The following is a 20,563-nucleotide window of genomic DNA, read 5'->3' as shown; positions in this document are numbered from 1 at the left end:
CCATTTCTGACCCGATTTCGATTCCGTTTGCTTTATGTGATGGCACTAGGTGAGGGCTTCAAAACTTCTACACAGAATTTTGACCTTTGACTTCTTTGACCTTTGACCTTGATTTTTTGACCTATATTGTACATTTTGCTACAAAATGCTACTCCTTCGCCATTTCTAACCCGATTTCGATTCCGTTTGCTTTATGTGATGGCACTAGGTGAGGGCTTCAAAACTTCTACACAGAATTTTGACCTTTGACTTCTTTGACCTTTGACCTTGATTTTTGACCTATATTGTACATTTTGCTACGAAATGCTACTCCTTTGCCATTTTTAACCCGATTTCGATTCCGTTTGCTTTATATGATGGCACTAGTTGAGGGCTTCAAAACTTGTACACAGAATTTTGACCTTTGACTTCTTTGACCTTTGACCTTGATTTTTGACCTATATTGTGCATTTTGCTACAGAATGCTACTCCTTCGCCATTTCTAACCCGATTTCGATTCCGTTTGCTTTATGTGATAGCACTAGGTGAGGGCTTCAAAACTTCTACACAGAATTTTGACCTTTGTCTTCTTTGACCTTTGACCTTGATTTTTGACCTATATTGTACATTGGCTACAAAATGCTACTCCTTCGCCATTTCTAACCCAATTTCGATTCCATTTGCTTTATGTGATGGCACTAGGTGAGGGCTTCAAAACTTCTACACAGAATTTTGACCTTTGACTTCTTTGACCTTTGACCTTGATTTTTTACCTATATTGCACATTTTGTTACAAAATGCTACTTCCGGCGGGGACATATGTTACGCACCGCGTAATTTCTACTTTTCCTTGTTTTTCTAATTGCTATATGAAATCTGTTATCTTGTCGTTCATTTAAAACCATTAAGAATGAGATGCTGAACTGTAAACATGCTGTATACACTGGAGACACCCTGTAGCCAGCTGACTCATTTTATTCAAATTATGATAAAGGACTCAAGTGAAAGAATTATACATGCATTTTCTTGTATTGTGCCTATCCTTTGACAGAATGAATTTAAAAATTTGAGAGGTACACTTGTACATATCACTTGTTAATATGACTGAATACTTGCATAGGGTTCATGATTAGTGGTGTGTAGTATAAACAAGAGAAAAAGAAAAAGAACATGACCATTTATCTTTTGTAAGAGAAAAGTGTGAAACATTGCTGTTATCATTTCTTACACAGCTCCTGTTTGTTTCTTCTTTTGTGTTCATTTTTTTGATAGTTAGACCAAGTCCTCAGGATGAGTTCTTAGTGAAATAATGTTTTATTTTGAGCCTTCAGATTCATCAGAAGCATTAAAGATAAATACAACAATCTATTTCATACTGTGAAAGCCATATTTTTACCAGGGTTTGATTTATGCAAATTTTGAGGATCACTGTTGAGCCGTGAATTTAAACAACACACAAATATATCACCACATGCTAGGGGGTATGTGCTATTATCTTTGTATACTTTTGATTACCTCAAATAGCGTCAAATCGCTAAAACAACATCCCCAAATAATGTATATGACCTCCTTGTTCGCAAACATATCTGTACATGAAAATAATTGTGTTTACTGTTGTGCATCTGTGAGTGGAACAATGATTGCCAAAATATCTATTCAGTTTGTTATGTGTTTGTCAAAATACCATATCATCTAGAAACAGTTCCAGGACAGCAGCATTTGGAGAGAAGATTGGGGGTGGGGCAGTAGGTTCAGTTAAGCCTCTAATTTGTGTCACTGTAATTGGCTGGGAAGGTAACGCAAGAGGGGTTCCTTGGCTGATCTAACTGATTAGTGAGGGCTGTAGTTCCATCCTGAAGGGATAAGCAACAAGCTCCTCATTAGCCCAGCTTTGCTGGGGGTCTACCAGCTTGTGCCTGGCTTGTGCCACTCTTGTGCCGCTCTTGTGCCATTCAGCCTTTGTGATTTTTTTTTTCCTTTTTTTCTTAGCCTCCTCTCCCTCTCTTTCTGTCTGTCTGTCTCTCTCTCTCTCTCTCTCTCAATTTTTTTTTTTTTTTTGGGGGGGGGAGAGTTACCATGGCAAACATAGTCTAGTCTCCTATACTATTTAGAAGAGTAGGTAGACTATGTCACATTCCTCATGTGATATGTCATTTGTAGGGATCCAAGCTGCATATTGTATCAGTCTCTTCCTGAAGACTGTCATAGTAAAAGTGTAGTTTGTCGTGACTGATTATTTTCTGCTTTTATTTGACATTAAATTGTTTTCTCTTTCTGGTGAAACCTTACAATACAAAACGTTGAAAGTCAGTTTTTGAGGTAGAAAATGACTCGGGCTGAATATGTTTAAAGTTTGTAAGATTCTGCGTGCAAGGAACAAGGGAGGAGAGGCTGATATTTCAGAAGCTTTCTTTCAGTTTGGAGCAAATTATTCACACAGTGAGAAAATGGTCTTTATGCACACTTGGTCATGCGTTGGTAAACCTGTGGTTCTACAACATCACGGTTTATTTGCCCTGGTATACAGGGCCTGTATGCATAGACTAGTATAGGTCCCAGTGGGTGGTGACTGAGCCTGCCCCCCACAACTCTTCATTTGCATAGAGGGGACTTCAACCACCAATGGGAATGGAGTTGGAATTTGGTAGCAGAGGTGTAGGGGTGTGGCTCCACCGTCCTCACTCCTAAAACTCTTCCCCCCCCCCCCCCTTTTGTTCTTGCAAAGAGCCTTCAGCCCTCAGGGCAAATATTCTGCCTCTCCCATGATGGGTTGCTACCCCCTGGGCCTCCAGCGTGGGTCTGTGGTTTGTAGAAACAGTCCCACTCTACCACTGACACGCTCCTAGACACACTTCAGACAGCAGGGTGCCTTGCTCTGATTGGTTAGATGGAGAGGAAGGTCGCATGGCAGTCAGCTCCCAAAGTCCTTATCTCTCTACCTGAGTATGCTAATGCCCCTCCAATGTGAGGCAGCTCGTGGGGATGGTCTCGCTCTGCGCAAGACTGGCACGCTTTCCTCTGCATTGGAATGTTTGGTCCCCAACAGCATCCCTGGTATAATAAACTTCATCAACATCTGTTTTTTTTTTCTTCCCTCCCCTCCTCTAGTGATGAAGAGAGATCAGTTGGCAGCCTGTATACGTGTACAAGTGTGTGTATGTGTGTGTGTGTGTGTGTGTGTGTGTGTGTGTGTGTGCTTGCCTCTTTTACTTCGGTATGCCTTGTATCATATCTAGAGTAGTGTAGCTGTGTGCAGGCCAACTGCTTGTAAATGTCTCCTAAGCCTGCCCTGCTCTATCATTTTTTATATTTTGTACTTACATAAACATTAATGTGCCTCTATAAACCCCATGCATTTCTCCTTCTTTTGTTCGTTAACATTCCTGGTTTCTAGAAAGAGAAAATACAAATACTTCCAAAACATCTTAGGTCGGATACTGCTGAATTTTGAATGACATTGCAACTCAGTGGTGAAAAGTTCCCTGATAGCCTGGAGTCTGGACTGCTTTTGTGTGCCTTGGTTTGGACCATTGGATGATAGCCTTTTGCCTTAGGAGCTGGGGATTCGTTGTTGGCGCGAGCTGGTCTCTCTTGACGACAGGGGCCCCTTCATCATCCATCCATCAGGTCCTCAGGTGGGACCAGCCGGGGAAAGAAACTAGAGACTGACATTTCCAAGCCGACATACATTCCACCAATCGAAACCAAGTAGAAGATACCTGCATCTCTTCTTGCGCTCCTTGTTCTCAACCATAGCAAGTTTGGCGTGGCATCTTCTTTCCAAACTAGATGACTACTCACTCTTTATCAGAAGTCACATTTTGTGGAATCTTTCTTATTTTGGAACAAATTGTGACTGTGTCATCATAGCAACAAATCTGTGCCTTAACACCCTTTTTCTTCTATGGAAATGTTATGAGAAGCCACACGGTGGGTCTGAAGATGACAACCTGTTTATCTGCATCATATTAATGTCATGTTTCCATAGCAACAAGACCTATCTTTGATTGCTTGAGTGTGAAGCATTGTGCCCATGTCATCCTAGTGCTGGCCTCATACATCACTTGTGATTCGTTCAAGTTTGTGAAGAGCACATGAGTGAGAAGCACAAGGACGTTATGGTGGTGAAAAAACAAAAATCGAGTAAATCTTCCAGCAAACAACACAAGCAAGCCAAACAAAGCAAGAAGTGTAAGTTGCATCCCTTCTAGTCATCGATCCCCGTTCTCTTATGTCCTTTGACCTTTGTAACAGTTGCTTCATTTTACTGCTTTCCCTCTTTCACTTTCTATTTCATGTTGATATCATGACCGAACAGTTTCATCCTAAGAGTTTATGATCAGGGGGGTGTTTCATCAACGAGTTCGTCGGAGGTTTTCACCGACAAATTTGGTATCAGCCAATAAGACGCAAGGATTTCAGTAGCTTTTAACAGTTGTCAGTGTAAATCACTGACAAAAAGTTTCATGAAACAGTCCCCAGAACTACTGAAATCAGAGTGCATTTTCTGTGTTCTTATTCAAAAGAGATATTATTAGCAATTGACATCATGTTCTGTTTTTCTGGGAAGGGACTTACTTTCTTCTTTTCACAGTGAAATAAGCCTGAGAGGAGTGAGGAGAATGCCAACATGACTGGTAAAGTGAAGCCATGAATTGCCATGGTCCAAGCACCAAGAAACTTGAATGTTGATCAGTGTTGCTTGCAAGCTAAAATGGCAAGATTGTTTGCAAGTGATGTAAAAGCCATGTGTCCCAGGGAGTCATGCGGTACTGAGTCATGTGAAGACCAGTTGTGAATAGGAGTGGTCTGTCTTTTCCATTACTTTCTTCCCATCTGACCATTGGATGTTGACAGACCCTGACAGTGCATATGACCCTTCCAGCTCAAGTTCTTAGAGTTCTACCACCATGAGAATGCTAAACTGTTGCTCCTGTGTGTATGGTTTTACTTTCCTGGTATCTCTCTCCCTAATATAAGAAATTAACTTTTGTGAGCCGTGGTCCATGTATCACTCCCTTACATTTTATACATGTACCCCTGTTGTATGTTATATCGCAACTGTATTTCCATATAAAGTTTAATAATAATAATACTAATGATGATGATGATGATGATAATGATAATAATAATGATAATGATAATGATAGTAATAATAATATCTACATTGCAGGTAAGGTGAGCACTAGATAAACATGCAAAGATTAAGATTCTAATTAACAATCAGTAATCAATACTTGTAGCTTCTCCTCACCCCCCCCCCCCCACTTTTTTTTTTGTATGTGAGAGATGTTTTGAAAAATATGTTTACTTTTTTCCAAATTTTAAAAAAGTGATGGTGGATATAGTTGATTGCATTATCTACAAGTGTGCTTTTGACCTGGTTTGCAATGCCTAGAGTGACACGTCTACATTAACAAATCATTTAAATCACTGATCTCTCAGATTTGTAGGGTTGAATATAAGCAATGAATTTAATTTGCCATGAAGTGTTCCTCATGGGAGATGTCCATTGTAAAAATTTCTGTTCGTCTGCATAATGCTTTAAAACATGACTGTTTACACTCCTGTAAAGATCAATTCATATGACAGGTAGACAACAAAAGGTAGCTAAGATAGCATTAGAGTGAAAAGGCAATGAGATCTGGCAGGAAGCCAGATGATGTATATTTTATGTATACATCTATTGTATAAAAACATCTATTGAGATGGAGACTATATAGTTCTGCTTTGTGTTTGATACAACACGTGAAGAATGAAGATCACAAGGAAGATATAATCATTGTTTTATTTACCATGTTGTGGAGTGAACACAATTTTCAGAGCTGGGGTATTGCACAGTAAATAATTTGCAAAATAATTGAAAAAAAAAATCAAAAACAAAAACAAAAACCTATGTGACAGGTCAGCAATCTGTGTAACCCACTGGCTATGTGAATCTGATGGAATCAGTGGACATTGTAGTATTGGAAGGAATGACTTAAGTCATTTCCTAATTGCTGATAGGGTAAACATTTGAGAGGATATAGTACATCATACATGTGGCTGTACAATTTCTTTGCTCACAGAAGTGAGAGGCTCATGTGAACTGTTCCTGCGACCATCATTTATAACAAGTTGTGATAAACCCCATCCTAATTTTAACCTAGTTTTGTCAGAATCATCCACAGTAGAAGGAATATCAAGTTTTCAAAGAGGTTTCAGGCCACATAGTGTGCTCTTTACCGTGAAACTTCAGTTTGGTGGAAAACCAGCAGCTGCTGTGAATGAGTTTGGTCCCTCAGAAGGCCCCAAATGATTCTGGAAATGGCATGAATGGCAGGATTTCCAATTTCTTCATCTTCTTGATTAAAGCATTGGAAGAATTTAGGAAAAGCAGAGTGAAAAAAAAAATCAGTTGAGCACCAGGAAGAGCCTCACCCTCCTGCAGCCACTCTTGCCATTTTCAAATGATGCTGTATTTTTAAAATTCTTTCTTAAAATCCCAGTTGTCAGAACCAAGTTTGCATTGTGTATATTTCTTGCTGGAAGAAGAAAGGTCATTCATTTATTGTCTCAGTATAACCCTGTTAGGGTTTAGGAGTACTCTCTAAAAAAAATCGAGTGAAAATTTTCACTCTAAAAAGAGTGAATACAAAAAAGAGTGAATTTCGAGTGAAATTGGAGTGAATTTTGAGTGAAAATGCTCATTTTCACTCATTTTGGAGTGACGTCAGGGATCACTCGAAGATTTTGGAGTGATCCCTGACGTCACTCCAATTGAGTGAAAATGAGCATTTTCACTCAAAATTCACTCCAATTTCACTCGAAATTCACTCTTTTTTGTATTCACTCTTTTTAGAGTGAAAATTTTCACTCGATTTTTTTTAGAGAGTAAGTGATCATTTGGAAAAGCCTACAACAATTAGCATGATGACAATTAAAAATTCATGGTCAAGTTAACTCTTTAAATCACAGGTATGTGGTTGGCTTTTCCCTTTTAATTTCAGAGTTGACTTGGATTTGTTTTGTTTACATTGTTGAACTCCGTGACTGTTCCTAGCAGAGTCTAAAGGTGACACTGCTGTGCCCAGGGTAATCTCAGACCTACTAGGTTTTCTGCTAATTGCATAACAAATTTGATTGGTAACATATTTTAGATGAGACATGTAGATGTATCGTATTTGAGAGTAATTCCAAGGGAAAAGACAGTTACTGCAGCTTTTGCATACATAACATGTCATACAAATGTAAATCCCATCACCTGACTCTCTTCTCAAAGTCATGTCCTCATGCCCTAGATTTTTCTTTCCTTTTGTATCTCTTTTCTTCTGCCATCTCCCACTCCCCACCCATTCTCCTTTCTCTCCTCTTTCATAGTATTGATTTATCTCCCCACACCCTTCCTTCTTTTCACATCTGTTCTGTCCTTCCAGTAAGCCTGTTCCATTCAACCTCTTCCATACATTCCATCTCTGAAACATGGGGCTCTTTGTGCTCAAATCAAATCCAGGATTCTATGCTTCAACATTCCATCACTTTTACTTGACCAAGGACTTCCTGGAGAGTGTTGCTCCATCCCATCCAAGCCTTGATTCCAGGCCCCCTGTCCATCATTAGTACAGTGACACAACCTAGAGAAACAGCAACTCGGAGGACTGTACTGAACAGAGGAGGCAAATGACATCCACTGTTTAAGTCCTAACTCATCAAGATATCAAGCTTTGCTTTCCTGGAAATGTAATTGGTATTCACTCCACTCTAGCCCTGGTCCTGGTTGGCATTTCTACTGCAAGTTATAGTAGCATTTTAAGTCAAAATTGTATAATTTTCTGTTGGTTGATGACTTTGTGTAGGCCCCATATAAATCATTAGGCAGCCTCTGCATCAGCAGCACCAGCCCTTTGCTAGCTTCTACTCTGTATGTCCCCAATAGTGTCTGTATCGTCTCTTTCCCACGACTAAACTAAGCATTTGTGTGTGTGTGAGTATGTGTTTGTGTGTGTACTATATACTGTAAACGCAGAAATCCCCACAGTACATTAATTTTCGCATATTGCGCGCTACATGTACTTCTGGCTAGCGCGAATTCTAAAACCCACAAAAATATCTTCATAATTTTCTCTGCACATTGTGAATGGGTTGACATTTGCGCATCGCAAATTCAACAACCCACAAATATGTTTTTGAGCCACTCAGTGCCAAAAAGTAATCACGCGAAAATATTCCTGTTTACAGTATGCCCTATATTTAGCGAGTCTGATTCTTCATGAATCAGAAGTTCCTGTCAATTTCATGATTGATTAAATTTGTGATTGTCGAGTACAGCACTGAAGGGAGGAATGTATGCACACCAGTCACATTCATGTCGGGATTAGAGTTCATATTTTGGTGTGTTTGTAAATTCCCAATTATCACCCAACTCACGAAATACATGAAAATACTCACCTCACGAAATATTTGGTGTATACAGTATGTGTCTTTAGAATTGGTTAAAAGGATAAATGTATACTTTTTAAGATATTGATTATGTGGGTGCTATTTTGAATATATGCGAGGGTAAAATATGTGTTGATTATGTGTTTTGCATTTTGTCTGTGTGTTGGGTAGATTGTTTTGTGCAGCATAACCAAGGCATTGTGCACCATGGAACGTTTAAGGAACCAGCTGCTTTATGTAATCAATGATATAATGCTCAACTTAGAATGATTGTATTCAAATTCTATACTTTGAGGCTAAGTGCAGAAGCTAAATTTTCTTTTTGATGAGATAAATGTTAGAGCATCGTAGTCTTTGCAACATTTTATTTGCTGGTAAAATTTGTTCATATCTAACAAAGATGATCATGCAGTAATAGCTGGCTAATAGAGCATTTAACTTCTTGTGTATTTTGTGGGACATCAGTACATCCTTATATAGGTGTCACATACACAGAAATGTGTAAATAACAGGACAGATGTATTGACTTTTGCACCAAGAAAAAAGTCCAATAATGCCAGTATGTATTATGAAGTGTATTAAAGGTGTCTTGAAGTAGCATGTGTGGAAGTATTTTCTTTAGTTATGATAAAATTCATGATAGAACACAAAAACAATTCATGTGAAAATCCATGATGTTTTAGACTTTTTTGGCCATTGTCGTCTTTGCTAACATTGCTTGGTTCATTCAGAGGGTGATTTTATGATGACTGTGAAAGTGACAGATAGGTTCAGTGCTGTTTATTTTTTAAAAAAAGTATAAAAAGATATGCATTTGCAAATCAATGACCAATTTCAACAAATTTTATGGTTGTGAATGTAGTTTCATCCTGATTTCAAGGCAGTAATAAGAGACTATGTGTGAAACTGAGGGCATTAGTACAGAAAGCATTTGTGTGTGTGTGTGTGTGTGTGCTTAAACAGAACTATAGGAGTAAAAATCATTGTAAGGAGATTGACATAAGATGAGAGGTAGTCACAAGTCTGTACCAGAAGGAAAATTGAAAAGGTGCTAATAGGTGGAGATTGATATTTGAAGGCTCCCAGCAGACTATGAATGAATGGGGCAATCAGTGGGATCCACATCTTACCCCTCCCCTACCCTCTCCTCCTGGCTCCAGTCTACACCTGTTCTCCCTTGATGGTTCCAGCCAATTTCCTCCTTTTATCCTCACAACATATATCTCCACTCTCTCTCTCAAATTTTCCTCCCTCTCTACTCCCTCCCATTCTCTCTCTTTTTCTCTTTAGTCTCAAAAGCTGGATTGCTCTGCTGAATTTCCAGAGAATATTGTGCCCCCAAAGTGGCAAATTTACATCTGCATGATTGCATTGTGTACAGCTTTATCACTGATCTCGATATAAGTTGTGTACAGCTTTATCACTGATCTCTATATAAGTTGTGTACAGCTTTATCACTGATCTCGATATAAGTTGTGTACAGCTTTATCACCAATCTCTATATAAGCTGTGTATAGCTTTATCACTGATCTCGATATAAGCTGTGTATAGCTTTATCACCAATCTCTATATAAGCTGTGTATAGCTTTATCACTGATCTCGATATAAGTTGTGTACAGCTTTATCACTGATCTCGATATAAGTTGTGTACAGCTTTATCACTGATCTCGATATAAGTTGTGTACACCTTTATCACCAATCTCTATATAAGCTGTGTATAGCTTTATCACTGATCTCGATATAAGTTGTGTACAGCTTTATCACTGATCTCTATATAAGTTGTGTACAGCTTTATCACTGATCTCTATATAAGTTGTGTACAGCTTTATCACTGATCTCGATATAAGCTGTGTATAGCTTTATCACCAATCTCTATATAAGCTGTGTATAGCTTTGTCACTGATCTCTATATAAGTTGTGTATAGCTTTATCACTGATCTCTATATAAGTTGTGTATAGCTTTATCACCAATCTCTATATAAGTTGTGTACAGCTTTATCACCAATCTCGATATAAGCTGTGTATAGCTTTATCACTGATCTCTATATAAGTTGTGTACAGCTTTATCGCTGATCTCGATATAAGTTGTGTACAGCTTTATCACCAATCTCTATATAAGCTGTGTATAGCTTTATCACTGATCTCTATATAAGTTGTGTACAGCTTTATCACTGATCTCTATGTAAGTACACAGCCGAAGAATCTTGACTGGAGTCAACACGTTACTGTTAAAGGGACTGTACAGTACTGGTTGAGGTAGGGATTCATGTTTTGAACATTCCTAAGTGAGATAATGAAAAGCCTCTTATGACATATGAAAGACCATGTAATTTTAAGGAGGATTCAACATTTATTTGATGAAAATTGGTTTTTAAATGGCTGAGATATCAAAAAAAGTGCCAATAATAAAAGGCGACATACCACAACTTTATTAGGATATCTTTGTTTCACCTTGTTTTTGGATATCTCAGCCATTTCAAAACCGATTTTCATCGAATAAACTTTTGATACCCCTTAGAACTGCATGCTCTTTGACATCTCATAGAGTAGTTTCTGAATATCTCGCAAAACGTTAAAAAAGCTAAATCTTCACCTCGACCAGAACTGTACACACCCTTTAAGCATTTTGATGCACATATTCGCTGACACATGGCTGACATAGTCTAGTGGCTTTGGATGTACCTCAGTGGGTAGTGAATGAACACCGATTCAATCACACCACCCAAGTTTCCATATGCTACCTGGTCTTTAAACCATGAACTTGTCGATAACTGGGTTTACATGGGTCCCCACTAACTATGATATCCCGTGAGGGATGCTCTCATCAAGTTTTATACCTCAAGAGTTTAGCTGACTACAAGATCATTTACTCCTTCCTTCACTCGAAGTTAGTGTCCCTTGGGGCACAACTGTCATCAAAGTTGCTAAGTTCAACTTACCTTTAATTTCAACTAGTTTTATTTAAACTAACTAAAACCTGATGTGTGCTTGTTGGTTGAGTGTTTTCATAAGTGAGTGAGTCTGCCAGCTAGAAGCCTCCTCCTGCCTGCCTGCCTGCCTGCCTGCCTGCCTGCCTGCCTGCCTGCCCAGTGGACATACAGGGAGCTCCTTGAATCTGGTAGCAGCTGCTCCGGCTGTGGCGTCTGAAGTTGATGAAAAAGGATTTATACATGGGTCTGAAGGGTTGTTAGGGCTCAGTAAAATGGCACAGCTAAGTAGACAAGATGGCTATGCAGACAGCTGAGGTTTTGATGTTGTTTAGTTTTTTTTTTTCTGTAGTCTTTTCTTAAATTGGGTTAGGCTTGCCTAGGAAGACATGGAGAGACATGGCTACAGTATTTAGGCCTTCTGAGTCACAAGTTCACTGAGCTCCTCTGTTTTTGTTTATGTTTTTCTTTAGAGAATGATGGGACAAAATGGATTGGATATGTAGGGTATTTCCAGGGTATTGTGCATCACAGACAGTCTATGAACTATTTTATATGTTTTACTTGTCCCCATGTTCCTCTATTTAGATGGCTCCAGTTCTCAGTAATAGTTTCACATTTAGTCCATAGCTTACTGTATGCTGTTGACCTTCACTTTTGCATATCGTATCATGAGATAAGTAAGTCAGTTGATTAATATTTACAAGCATGCATATCACATTATGATAAATAATCTGCTATACTGGTCGGTGATTGGTCATAATGCAGTATGCGGGCAAAATCAAAATTGTTATAGCCTGTATAGTGACATCACATCAGGTAATATAACTCCAGAATTTTAGTGGCTGCCGACAGGGTTGGAATGAAATGATTTATGTTTTATTATAGACCATACTGATGTAATATAAAAGATATTATCTTGTCTTTTGTTATGATATAATACATGTACTTGAAAGTCCCTTGGGAATTACACTTTTTCTTGAGATACTTAGGGGAAAATATAACTCCTGCAGGGATGTCGAGTGTTACAATATCTGTATTTCAAGATACATTCTAGTTAGGTACACTACCATGCCTTCTTGAAACACATGAGTAGGCTGACATGAAGCAATACTCATCTCTATCTCTGGTAAATCTATGAACTTTTTATGTATGTTAAAAATTAGTACTGATGAAAGACCAGGTAGCTATCAAAGGTGGATAATCACATGATTGCCTGAAAGTTACATAGTACCACAAAATACCTACAACCGTGGAGTGTTGTAGCTCCATGCTACAACTGTGGCAGTAAGCTCTTGCCCGGCCAACACCTTTGTGCCCTGGATAGTGGCCCCTATACCCCAGGTCACAGCCATACTTACCCCCACTCATACATTTTATGGGAGACGAGTGGTAGTGAGTAATCCAATAAAGTCTCATTGTCTGAGGGATGTATTATTTTCTTTACAAGCCATGTGAGTGGTGTAGACAGTCACCATGACATGTTTGTCTTGCTTACATGATGGGGACATCACACTTGGCCAGTAATTACTTTACCTTCTGTCAATCCTCTCTTCATCTCTAAGTCTGTCTAATCTTCTACTGGTTTCCAGTGCATCCATGTAAACATTTCACAATCCTTCATCAGACAAGTGTGTGTGTTGCATCTTTATTTATTCGTACTTGGCAAATTCTGTGTTTATGTTGAAATAAAAGAGATAACAGTGGTTCGAAGAAAAAAAGGAAGATTCCCTATCAAAGTAAGGGGAAAAAATTCATCTTGATGGGTATAGATGCTCTTGAAAATCATGCATTGCAATCATAGACAAATACCAATGTACATAAAGACCTAATCTTCAGAGAGCATTGTACTAGGACAGTTATGTTAGCCATCAAAGACAGCAGACAGTCAATTTCTAGTTAACAAATGCATGTAAGGTTATGTGCTGTGGCTCAGCTATATCTCTTCAGGAAGATCATGAGCATTAACTATGATTATTCTTGTCCATGTTGATTGCCTTCTACTGCCTTCACTAGCTGACCATTGCTGATCTGAACTACAAATGTAGCCTCAGTCACAGGCCTTCACTATTTAACCCATTCCATACTGGATTCTGAAATACCCATAACCCATAGACTTAATATGCAAGCCATCAGGTTCCCGTACAGAAGGGGTTAATCATTGTGGAGAAGTTGTAACCAGAGAAAGACCCTTATTGTTACCGCCAGTCAACTAGAGAAACTTTAAGAGAAAGACAAAACACAACAATATGCATATCTCTAGGAGTGTCTTCTGAAGTTGTGTGCGTTGTAAGGGATGTAAACAGATTGACATGCAAAATGAACTTTAAGGGAAAATAACTATCTCAAGTTTTATTCTTAGTATATTGTCATGAAAGAATGAAGAGGGGAACATCCTTCAGTCTTATAGTTGGACAAGATTAATGTGAACTTTACTATCTACAGGACTAAGAGAACCTTGGTGACTTTGAGCCACCACCTCCTACTTGGTGGTAGGTAGGTAGGTCTGACTTGTTTAGAGAGCTGCTAGGGGTCATAACTTGTGTTTGACCTCAATGATTGGGAGAGGAAGGTTAGCAGAGATTGTATCCTTCACTTGGTGCTCTGCCAAGCTAGATGAAGTTTGCTTGTCAATCTTTTACCTCTCTCCTTCACATTTAAGTTAGCTAGCCAATCCTGGGACACTTGACCAACTCTCAACAAAGCAGTTTTACAAAGCAACACACATTCATATGATGAAACACATTATTCTCTGTAAATATATAATATAATTAATGCTGTATGCACTCTGAAAATTCATGCTAGGTGTTCTTCCTATAACCCTTTTAAAGCTGTTAATGTAATGCTAATGTGGATGACTACAAATAGGTGCTTTGCTCCATCAACCATTAGACTACAAAGATGATGAATGTAGAAACAGATAGGATGTGACTGTACCAGTTTTATAGTAGTTCTATTTGTCAGCCTGAGTTTTGACTTTGCAGAGATGAGCTTTAAAAGTTAGAAGGCAGAGAACAATCACTTGTTATTCAGTTCTTTAAAGAGTAGATGCAGTGTGATAAAGTGTAATTCAAAAGGAAGAAAAAGCAAAGAGTCTTGTCATTTGGTTTTCCTACTTCTGTTTTGAAAAGAAAAACACCTAAAACTTGCTTGCTTCAAAAAATTTCTCTTCTCTATTGATGCATTCTCAATCTGCATTTATATTTGTCAAAGACTTCCTTGTGACGACAGTACTGTAAAACCGGACATTTTTGCGTGGATTTTGATTTTGCAAATTTTGTGAGAGCCAAGATTCATGAAATTAAATTGCACACGAGAGGTCTTGTCTTCACTTTACGCACTGAATGCCGGTGGCAATTTGCAAAAATTTCATGCTGCGAAAAAGGCTGCCAGCCCCAATGTACAAAAATTTCATGCCCAAAGATTTCTTGCTTTACTGTAATTAGAAAATATTATGCTGCAAAAGTCATGAGTTCACTCAAAATAATTGCATTGCATGATTTTAACCAGTAAGTGGGTAATATGGTATATGTTGGAAATCAAATTTATCTGCTTAGTAGTGATATCTAAGTTTTACATATGTGACCCTGCACCTCAAAACAAACAAAAAGTCGCCCGACATGAATTTTTAGTTAAGACCATATTCTGAAAGAGCAGACTTTAAGCTTTGAAATGATGTATAACTCAAATCAAACGGACTCTCCTAACCTATCTAAATATTGGAAAGAAAGCACAAACTCAGGAAAAGTGTGAACTGAGAAAAGAGGCGCTGAAGTACAGTGTCTATTCAAGCGCTTAAAGGCATAATTTACCATTTGCAGATGAAACAAAACTTAGCATTAGTGCTTTAAAGTAGTTCTAAAATGTGAGTTAGGGATAGAAACAACCACTGTAAAAATTTGAAGCTGTATTATTGATGTTAAGTAGTGTTAAATACACAAAATGTGAACAATAGTTATAATTAAAATGTTTCCAGACTAAACCGTCTACAGTTATGGTTTACTAAGAAACATACTGATATCTCTTTATATGTTAGGCTTTATTGCAAAAATTTTATATGGTAGGGTGTTTTGTGATACAACAGGCCTACGCATGTGCATCAAATATGATATGTCGAAAACTTTTAAAATCACTGCTCCCAAAGGTAAACTGGACCTTTAATCTTTACCAAACCGTGCTGGCTGTGCGATGAATGGGACAAAAAACAGGAAGTAAACCACCAGAGTAACAACAATGAAGGGATTATCAGATTAAACTGAAATTAAGCATGTCTCATTAACATATTCCGTTCATGATTAACGCCAACTTTCAAAGCAGTAGCACTATTTTTTCAAAAGTTATTAGAGTTGAAAGTGAAGAGTGTGGACAAGGTTTTTCAGAAAATGAAAAAGGGATTCTAAAGACACACCTAATCATACTATTCTACCAAAAATGTTCGAGATAAACCGCTAAAAAAACACACTTTCCTGCCCGTTTTATGATCCCAAATTTTAGCATAATGTAAAAGAAGACCCGCTCTTTCAGAAAATATGAAAAAGTCAAGTTCGGCTAGGTTGACCCATTTCACTTATTTTCAGTCCTCACGCTAAATCAGTGTGTGCGACTTAATGTTCGTTTTGAGGTGCACGGTCACATATGACCTTCAGATATCAATTTCTCAGTGGCAATTACATTGGGTGCATACTGATATAAAGTGGGTTCACATCTCCTAATACTGTAACATTTTCAAGAGTGTACATGGGATTGTTTTTCTTTTACTGGGCAAGTCAATAAATTTAAGAACATGAATTACACACCACTGTTATCAATGACTGATAAAACCAGTCAGAATATGACATGCCTGTGTCATGCTGTCTTCTTATAGCCAAGAGATTTGACTGCCACTAGTACCAGTATCTGTATGACTCTAAGTGAGTCCAACTTCTTTATGGAGAGCAATATATCTTGATGGTTCTTACATATTTTTTTCCCTAGGAATAGTTTAATGTTCATCTTTCCCAGCTTGATCCCTCAGAGTTTGACCCTGCTGAACTCTACCAAGATGTACTGCTGCACAGTGTTTATGTTGTCCATACATAGCATTTTTGAATGTCTGAAAACATTCAGTACCAACGTTGATCCTGCCAGTTAAGCCAGACAGATGCACCAAACATACACTTTCTCCCCCCCCCCCCCCATCCCCCAACTGTGCTGTCATACAACCAAGCTTGGTCCTAATTTTTCCTGAATATACTTTTTCCACCCATTACTTGGAGTTGAGGAAAATGGCTGGGGCAGGGATGTGGGTGGAAGGCTGATCTGAAAGCCATTCCTTCACCCCACACGCGTCAGGCACGCGCCTCTCTCTACAACACACGGGAGGCATTGTCTGCCCCATTTTAGCTAGCAGGAGGTAGGCACAATGCCACATTCAGCAGCCAGTAGGGTGAATTATTACCCTGTCTGGGATCGTAGCTTCAATCTTGCCCTTCCTACACCATCAAATGGCCCTTTCCTCCCCTTTTCATTTCCCTTCCAAATTCTTTTGGTTAAAATGTCAAGAGTTTCATCCCTTTCCATTAATAGTATATTAATTTCTCATATTCACATCATCCACTGAATGATTTCAGTTTAGGCCTACTGACTGCGGTTGAAGTCAGCTCTACATGTACTTTTGTCCAGTCATACCACTTGCCATAGCATTTCTTGCCCTAGCATTTCTTGCCCTCTTGTGTCTGATGGTTTGTCTGTTGTGTTTTTTTTTTTTTTTTTTTTTTTTTTTTGGATGTGTGTGTGTATGTGTTCTGCTTTTTGTCTGTGTTTTTCCATGTTCTCTAATTTTATGTAGCTGTTTCTCACCACTTGTACTAAGACAGTATGATAAATATATGGTCTTCACAAGTTTCTTACATCACCCTAGTTATGGCAGTAGCACAGGAGTTTTGTTCGTTTTGTACTACTCAACATGTTCAACTTCTCCATATTGATATTGCACATTTCCACATTTTATCAGATGTCAGCAGTTGTTTTTGTTTGGTTTTGTTTTTTGTTTTTGTTTGCCATCACTACTGACTTTGAGCATGTAGCATCATTGAGGGCAGGAAAAGATTGCCTTGTCGTCTAGGAACACTTCAGATTGGTCCATTGAACATGTCACCAAACTAGTGGCTTTGATTTTTAGATGGATTTTTATATTGTAGCCTCAAAGACAAAAAGGAAAGAAACAAAATTCCCAATGTCTTTCCTGGATGTTTGGAGTGAACTCTGGACCGTTTGACTGATGTGATCATGGTTGGGATATCAATTGGATAAAAAGTCAAGGCCAAGAGACTTCTTGCTTTTCTGACGAATGCCGAATAAACCGTCCTCAGCGATCGAGTTGTTAACGTATGCAGCATTAGAGGGAATGACAGGCAATTATCAACGGCATTTTATGTTGGATCATGTATTTGTAGATGCTTTGATGCTTTGATTCTGAGACAAATATTTAGTGAGATTAGGTTGGGGCTTGGATACGAAGTGAGTGTAAAGTTTTTGGTAGCATGAAGAGAAATTGGTAGATTTGAAAATGGGTAGAAAAGATTTGACTGTGGAAATGGTAGCTTTAGATTCTGGTATGAAGCCATATGGATACAAATAGTGAGGGAGGAGGTTTTCATGATGAGGCTGTCAATAAGAAACAGACCATTCTTTCATATGTCCAGTCCAAGAGTTGAATTTCTACTCTGTATGGGAAAGTGACAGTTCACTTTCTTTTTCCTCCTCTTTTCCAACCCCCCCCCCCCCCCCACCATCCTCCTCCCCCATAGGTTAAACAACTATTTATGCACACAATGAAGAGTAGATTTACAAAATTAAATCATAATATGTGGTATCAAATGCCAAAAATTAATAAACCAAATGATTGTATAGAATTTAGATATTCAAAAGATCAAGCTATCAATTTAAAAGGAAAATTATCAACAAGTTTGTCTATTCATTCTCATTTATTCAATAAGGAAGAACAACATGTGATTCCTTACTTTGTACAATCACAATTTTAAATGAAAACACCTGTCATTAGGAATGACAGTTTTTGATGACGGAAGAATTCAAAGTATGACTTATTGTCTTAATTATTTCACATGAATGAGGCATATAGTGTAGTTAATCTGTTGCTGTGGTTGGATGTTGAAGTTACCAAATGTCCTGAAAAGTCAAAGAAAGAAGACTACAAAGTATAGGTCTATACATTTGCTTAAAGGACAAGTCCACCTTCATAAACATAAGGATTGAGAGAATGCAACAATATTAGTAGAACACATCAGTGAAAGTTTGAGGAAAATTGGACAATTGATGCAAAAGTTATGAATTTTTAAAATTCTTGTGTTGGAACCGCTGGATGAGGAGACTACTACAGCTTGTGAGTCATATGCGTACAACAGTATAAAGATAATGTAAAAGAAAATTCAACATATTTTCACTTTTTTTGCATAATAAAAGAGCACTTGACTTGCCTCTTTCTAAAGGCAGGGGGAATAATATTACCCATAACATTTGTCGGTAACGAGTCGGGGGAATGCTTACTTTTTTTCAAAAGATGGAATTTTGTGAAATTCTCTTTATATTTTCCTTATATTGTTGTACGCATGTGACATCTAAGTTATACATACACTGCAGTAGTCTTCTCATCCAGCGGTTACTGCACAAAAACTTCAAAAATTCATAACTTTTGAACGGATTGTCTGATTTTCCTCAAACTTTCAATGATGTATTCTACTAATATTGCTACATTCTCTCAATCCTTATGTTTATGAAGGTGAACTTGTCCTTTAAAGTGAACTGACATCTTTCTGTGCCTGTGAGTGGGAAAAAAATGGGTCACATTTTGATAGAACAGACCATAAGGAAAAGGGAGAGAGGGGAATAAGATTTTGATTCTATTCTACAGTGTAAGATTATAGGCAATCAAGATATAATATATCTGTGATTTGTTTATAGTTCTAACCCATCAACTCTCCCCACTGCCGCAGGCCTCCATGTTTGTGTAGCAAAGAAAATAAATTTGTAGTGCTTGCCCATCTAGATCCTACTCTCTTTCCTGGGGCTTGAAACAAAAGAATGCAGTTGGTATCAGGGCTCCCTCCATTTCATCTCTCAGTTTGCTTTTTTACTCAGTGCTTGGAGGAAAAAAAAGAAGGATAGGAAAAGAGAAGCTTTTCAAGCTGGACAGCCTTTTTATCTCCTCACTTGCTGTCTGAGTTAGGGTGAGGCGTTATCAGCTGGATGTCATAATTTATGTTCAAAATTTGACTGTTGTGCCCTCGACCAGATAAATCAGGAATGCAGGAGTTTGTCTTACAAGTTTGTCTTCCTCTGACGGTATTCTGAATGTACAGTGTTTGCGCGCAGGAAGTACATGCTTTTATTCAGACTATGTTTCATAGGTTAATATTACTTGATCCTTTGGCTATATGATAAAGTAGTTCCTTAGAGGTAGAGAATAAAGTTCAATTTTTCTGCATCATCTTCTCATTTTTCTTCACAGAAAAATTTTGCGAGAGCTGTGAAATGAGACAAGAAAGAGCACTTGCATAAAAGTATTAATTTGTGCTATCAACATATGTCCCAACTATGTGTGAAGAAACCAACTTTATCTTCTAAAAGTGTTATTATGGGAATGAGCACATTCTGAGCAGTTATGAAACAAAATTTTGCATTTTTAGGAAACATAAAAGTAATCTAGAGTCACGCTAAAAAAGTGATCGGTAAATGTTTGATTTGTTTTGACATAATGTCACAAGAATTTTACTGGGAGAAATATTTTCTGGTATCTTTCCCAATAAGTGATCAAATAGTAGTTTTTAGATCTGTGTAATACTAGATTTTCACCAATAAGATGCTCATATTTCCCACACCCATGTACATTGATCCATTGGTATTTTCTTCCATTATTGAAGTACTACTTGACTCCATATGTCTAGTGCTGATTTATCTAACTATATTTCTGTTATATCTCATGCTCAATTGATATTAAATAAAAAAGTCAGAATGATCAGTCTATTAGTCTAGTTACTTTGTTTATTTGATTGAGATATCTAAGCTTAAGTACAAGGTAGAGAATAGAGTGCAAAGGACAAACTACCATTTTCAATCCCTAAAGGGGTACCTATATCTATCAGTGGAAATCAGATGCATCATTATAAACACCACGCAGAAGCCCATGGGATGGGACCACAGTGTCATAGCGATGATGTATACTTGCCAAAAATCCACTGGGT

At 38.0% G+C, this 20,563-nt stretch overlaps 1 protein-coding gene across 2 annotated transcripts in view; it reads left to right on the top strand.

Annotated features, from left to right (window-relative positions):
* Positions 1 to 20,563, top strand: part of LOC139745005 (uncharacterized) — a 176,285-nt gene that overhangs the window by 105,601 nt on the left and 50,121 nt on the right. The window contains exon 1 of one of the 2 annotated variants that reach the window (XM_071655411.1): positions 3,257 to 4,170. The exons of the other annotated variant lie outside the window; for it this stretch is intronic. Coding sequence (XP_071511512.1) covers positions 4,074 to 4,170 — 97 coding nt within the window. The 5' untranslated portion in view covers positions 3,257 to 4,073. Of the gene's footprint in view, positions 1 to 3,256; positions 4,171 to 20,563 lie in introns of those variants that run through there. 2 annotated transcript variants of the gene reach the window in all.

The sequence above is a fragment of the Diadema antillarum genome, unplaced genomic scaffold, assembly GCF_040938485.1.
Source record: "Diadema antillarum isolate AM-2024a unplaced genomic scaffold, OU_Dant_1.0 seq00001227_RagTag, whole genome shotgun sequence".
In the NCBI taxonomy this organism is placed as follows: domain Eukaryota; kingdom Metazoa; phylum Echinodermata; class Echinoidea; order Diadematoida; family Diadematidae; genus Diadema; species Diadema antillarum.
Note: the sequence above shows the minus strand (reverse complement) of the source record. Positions and strands in the feature narration are given on the sequence as shown.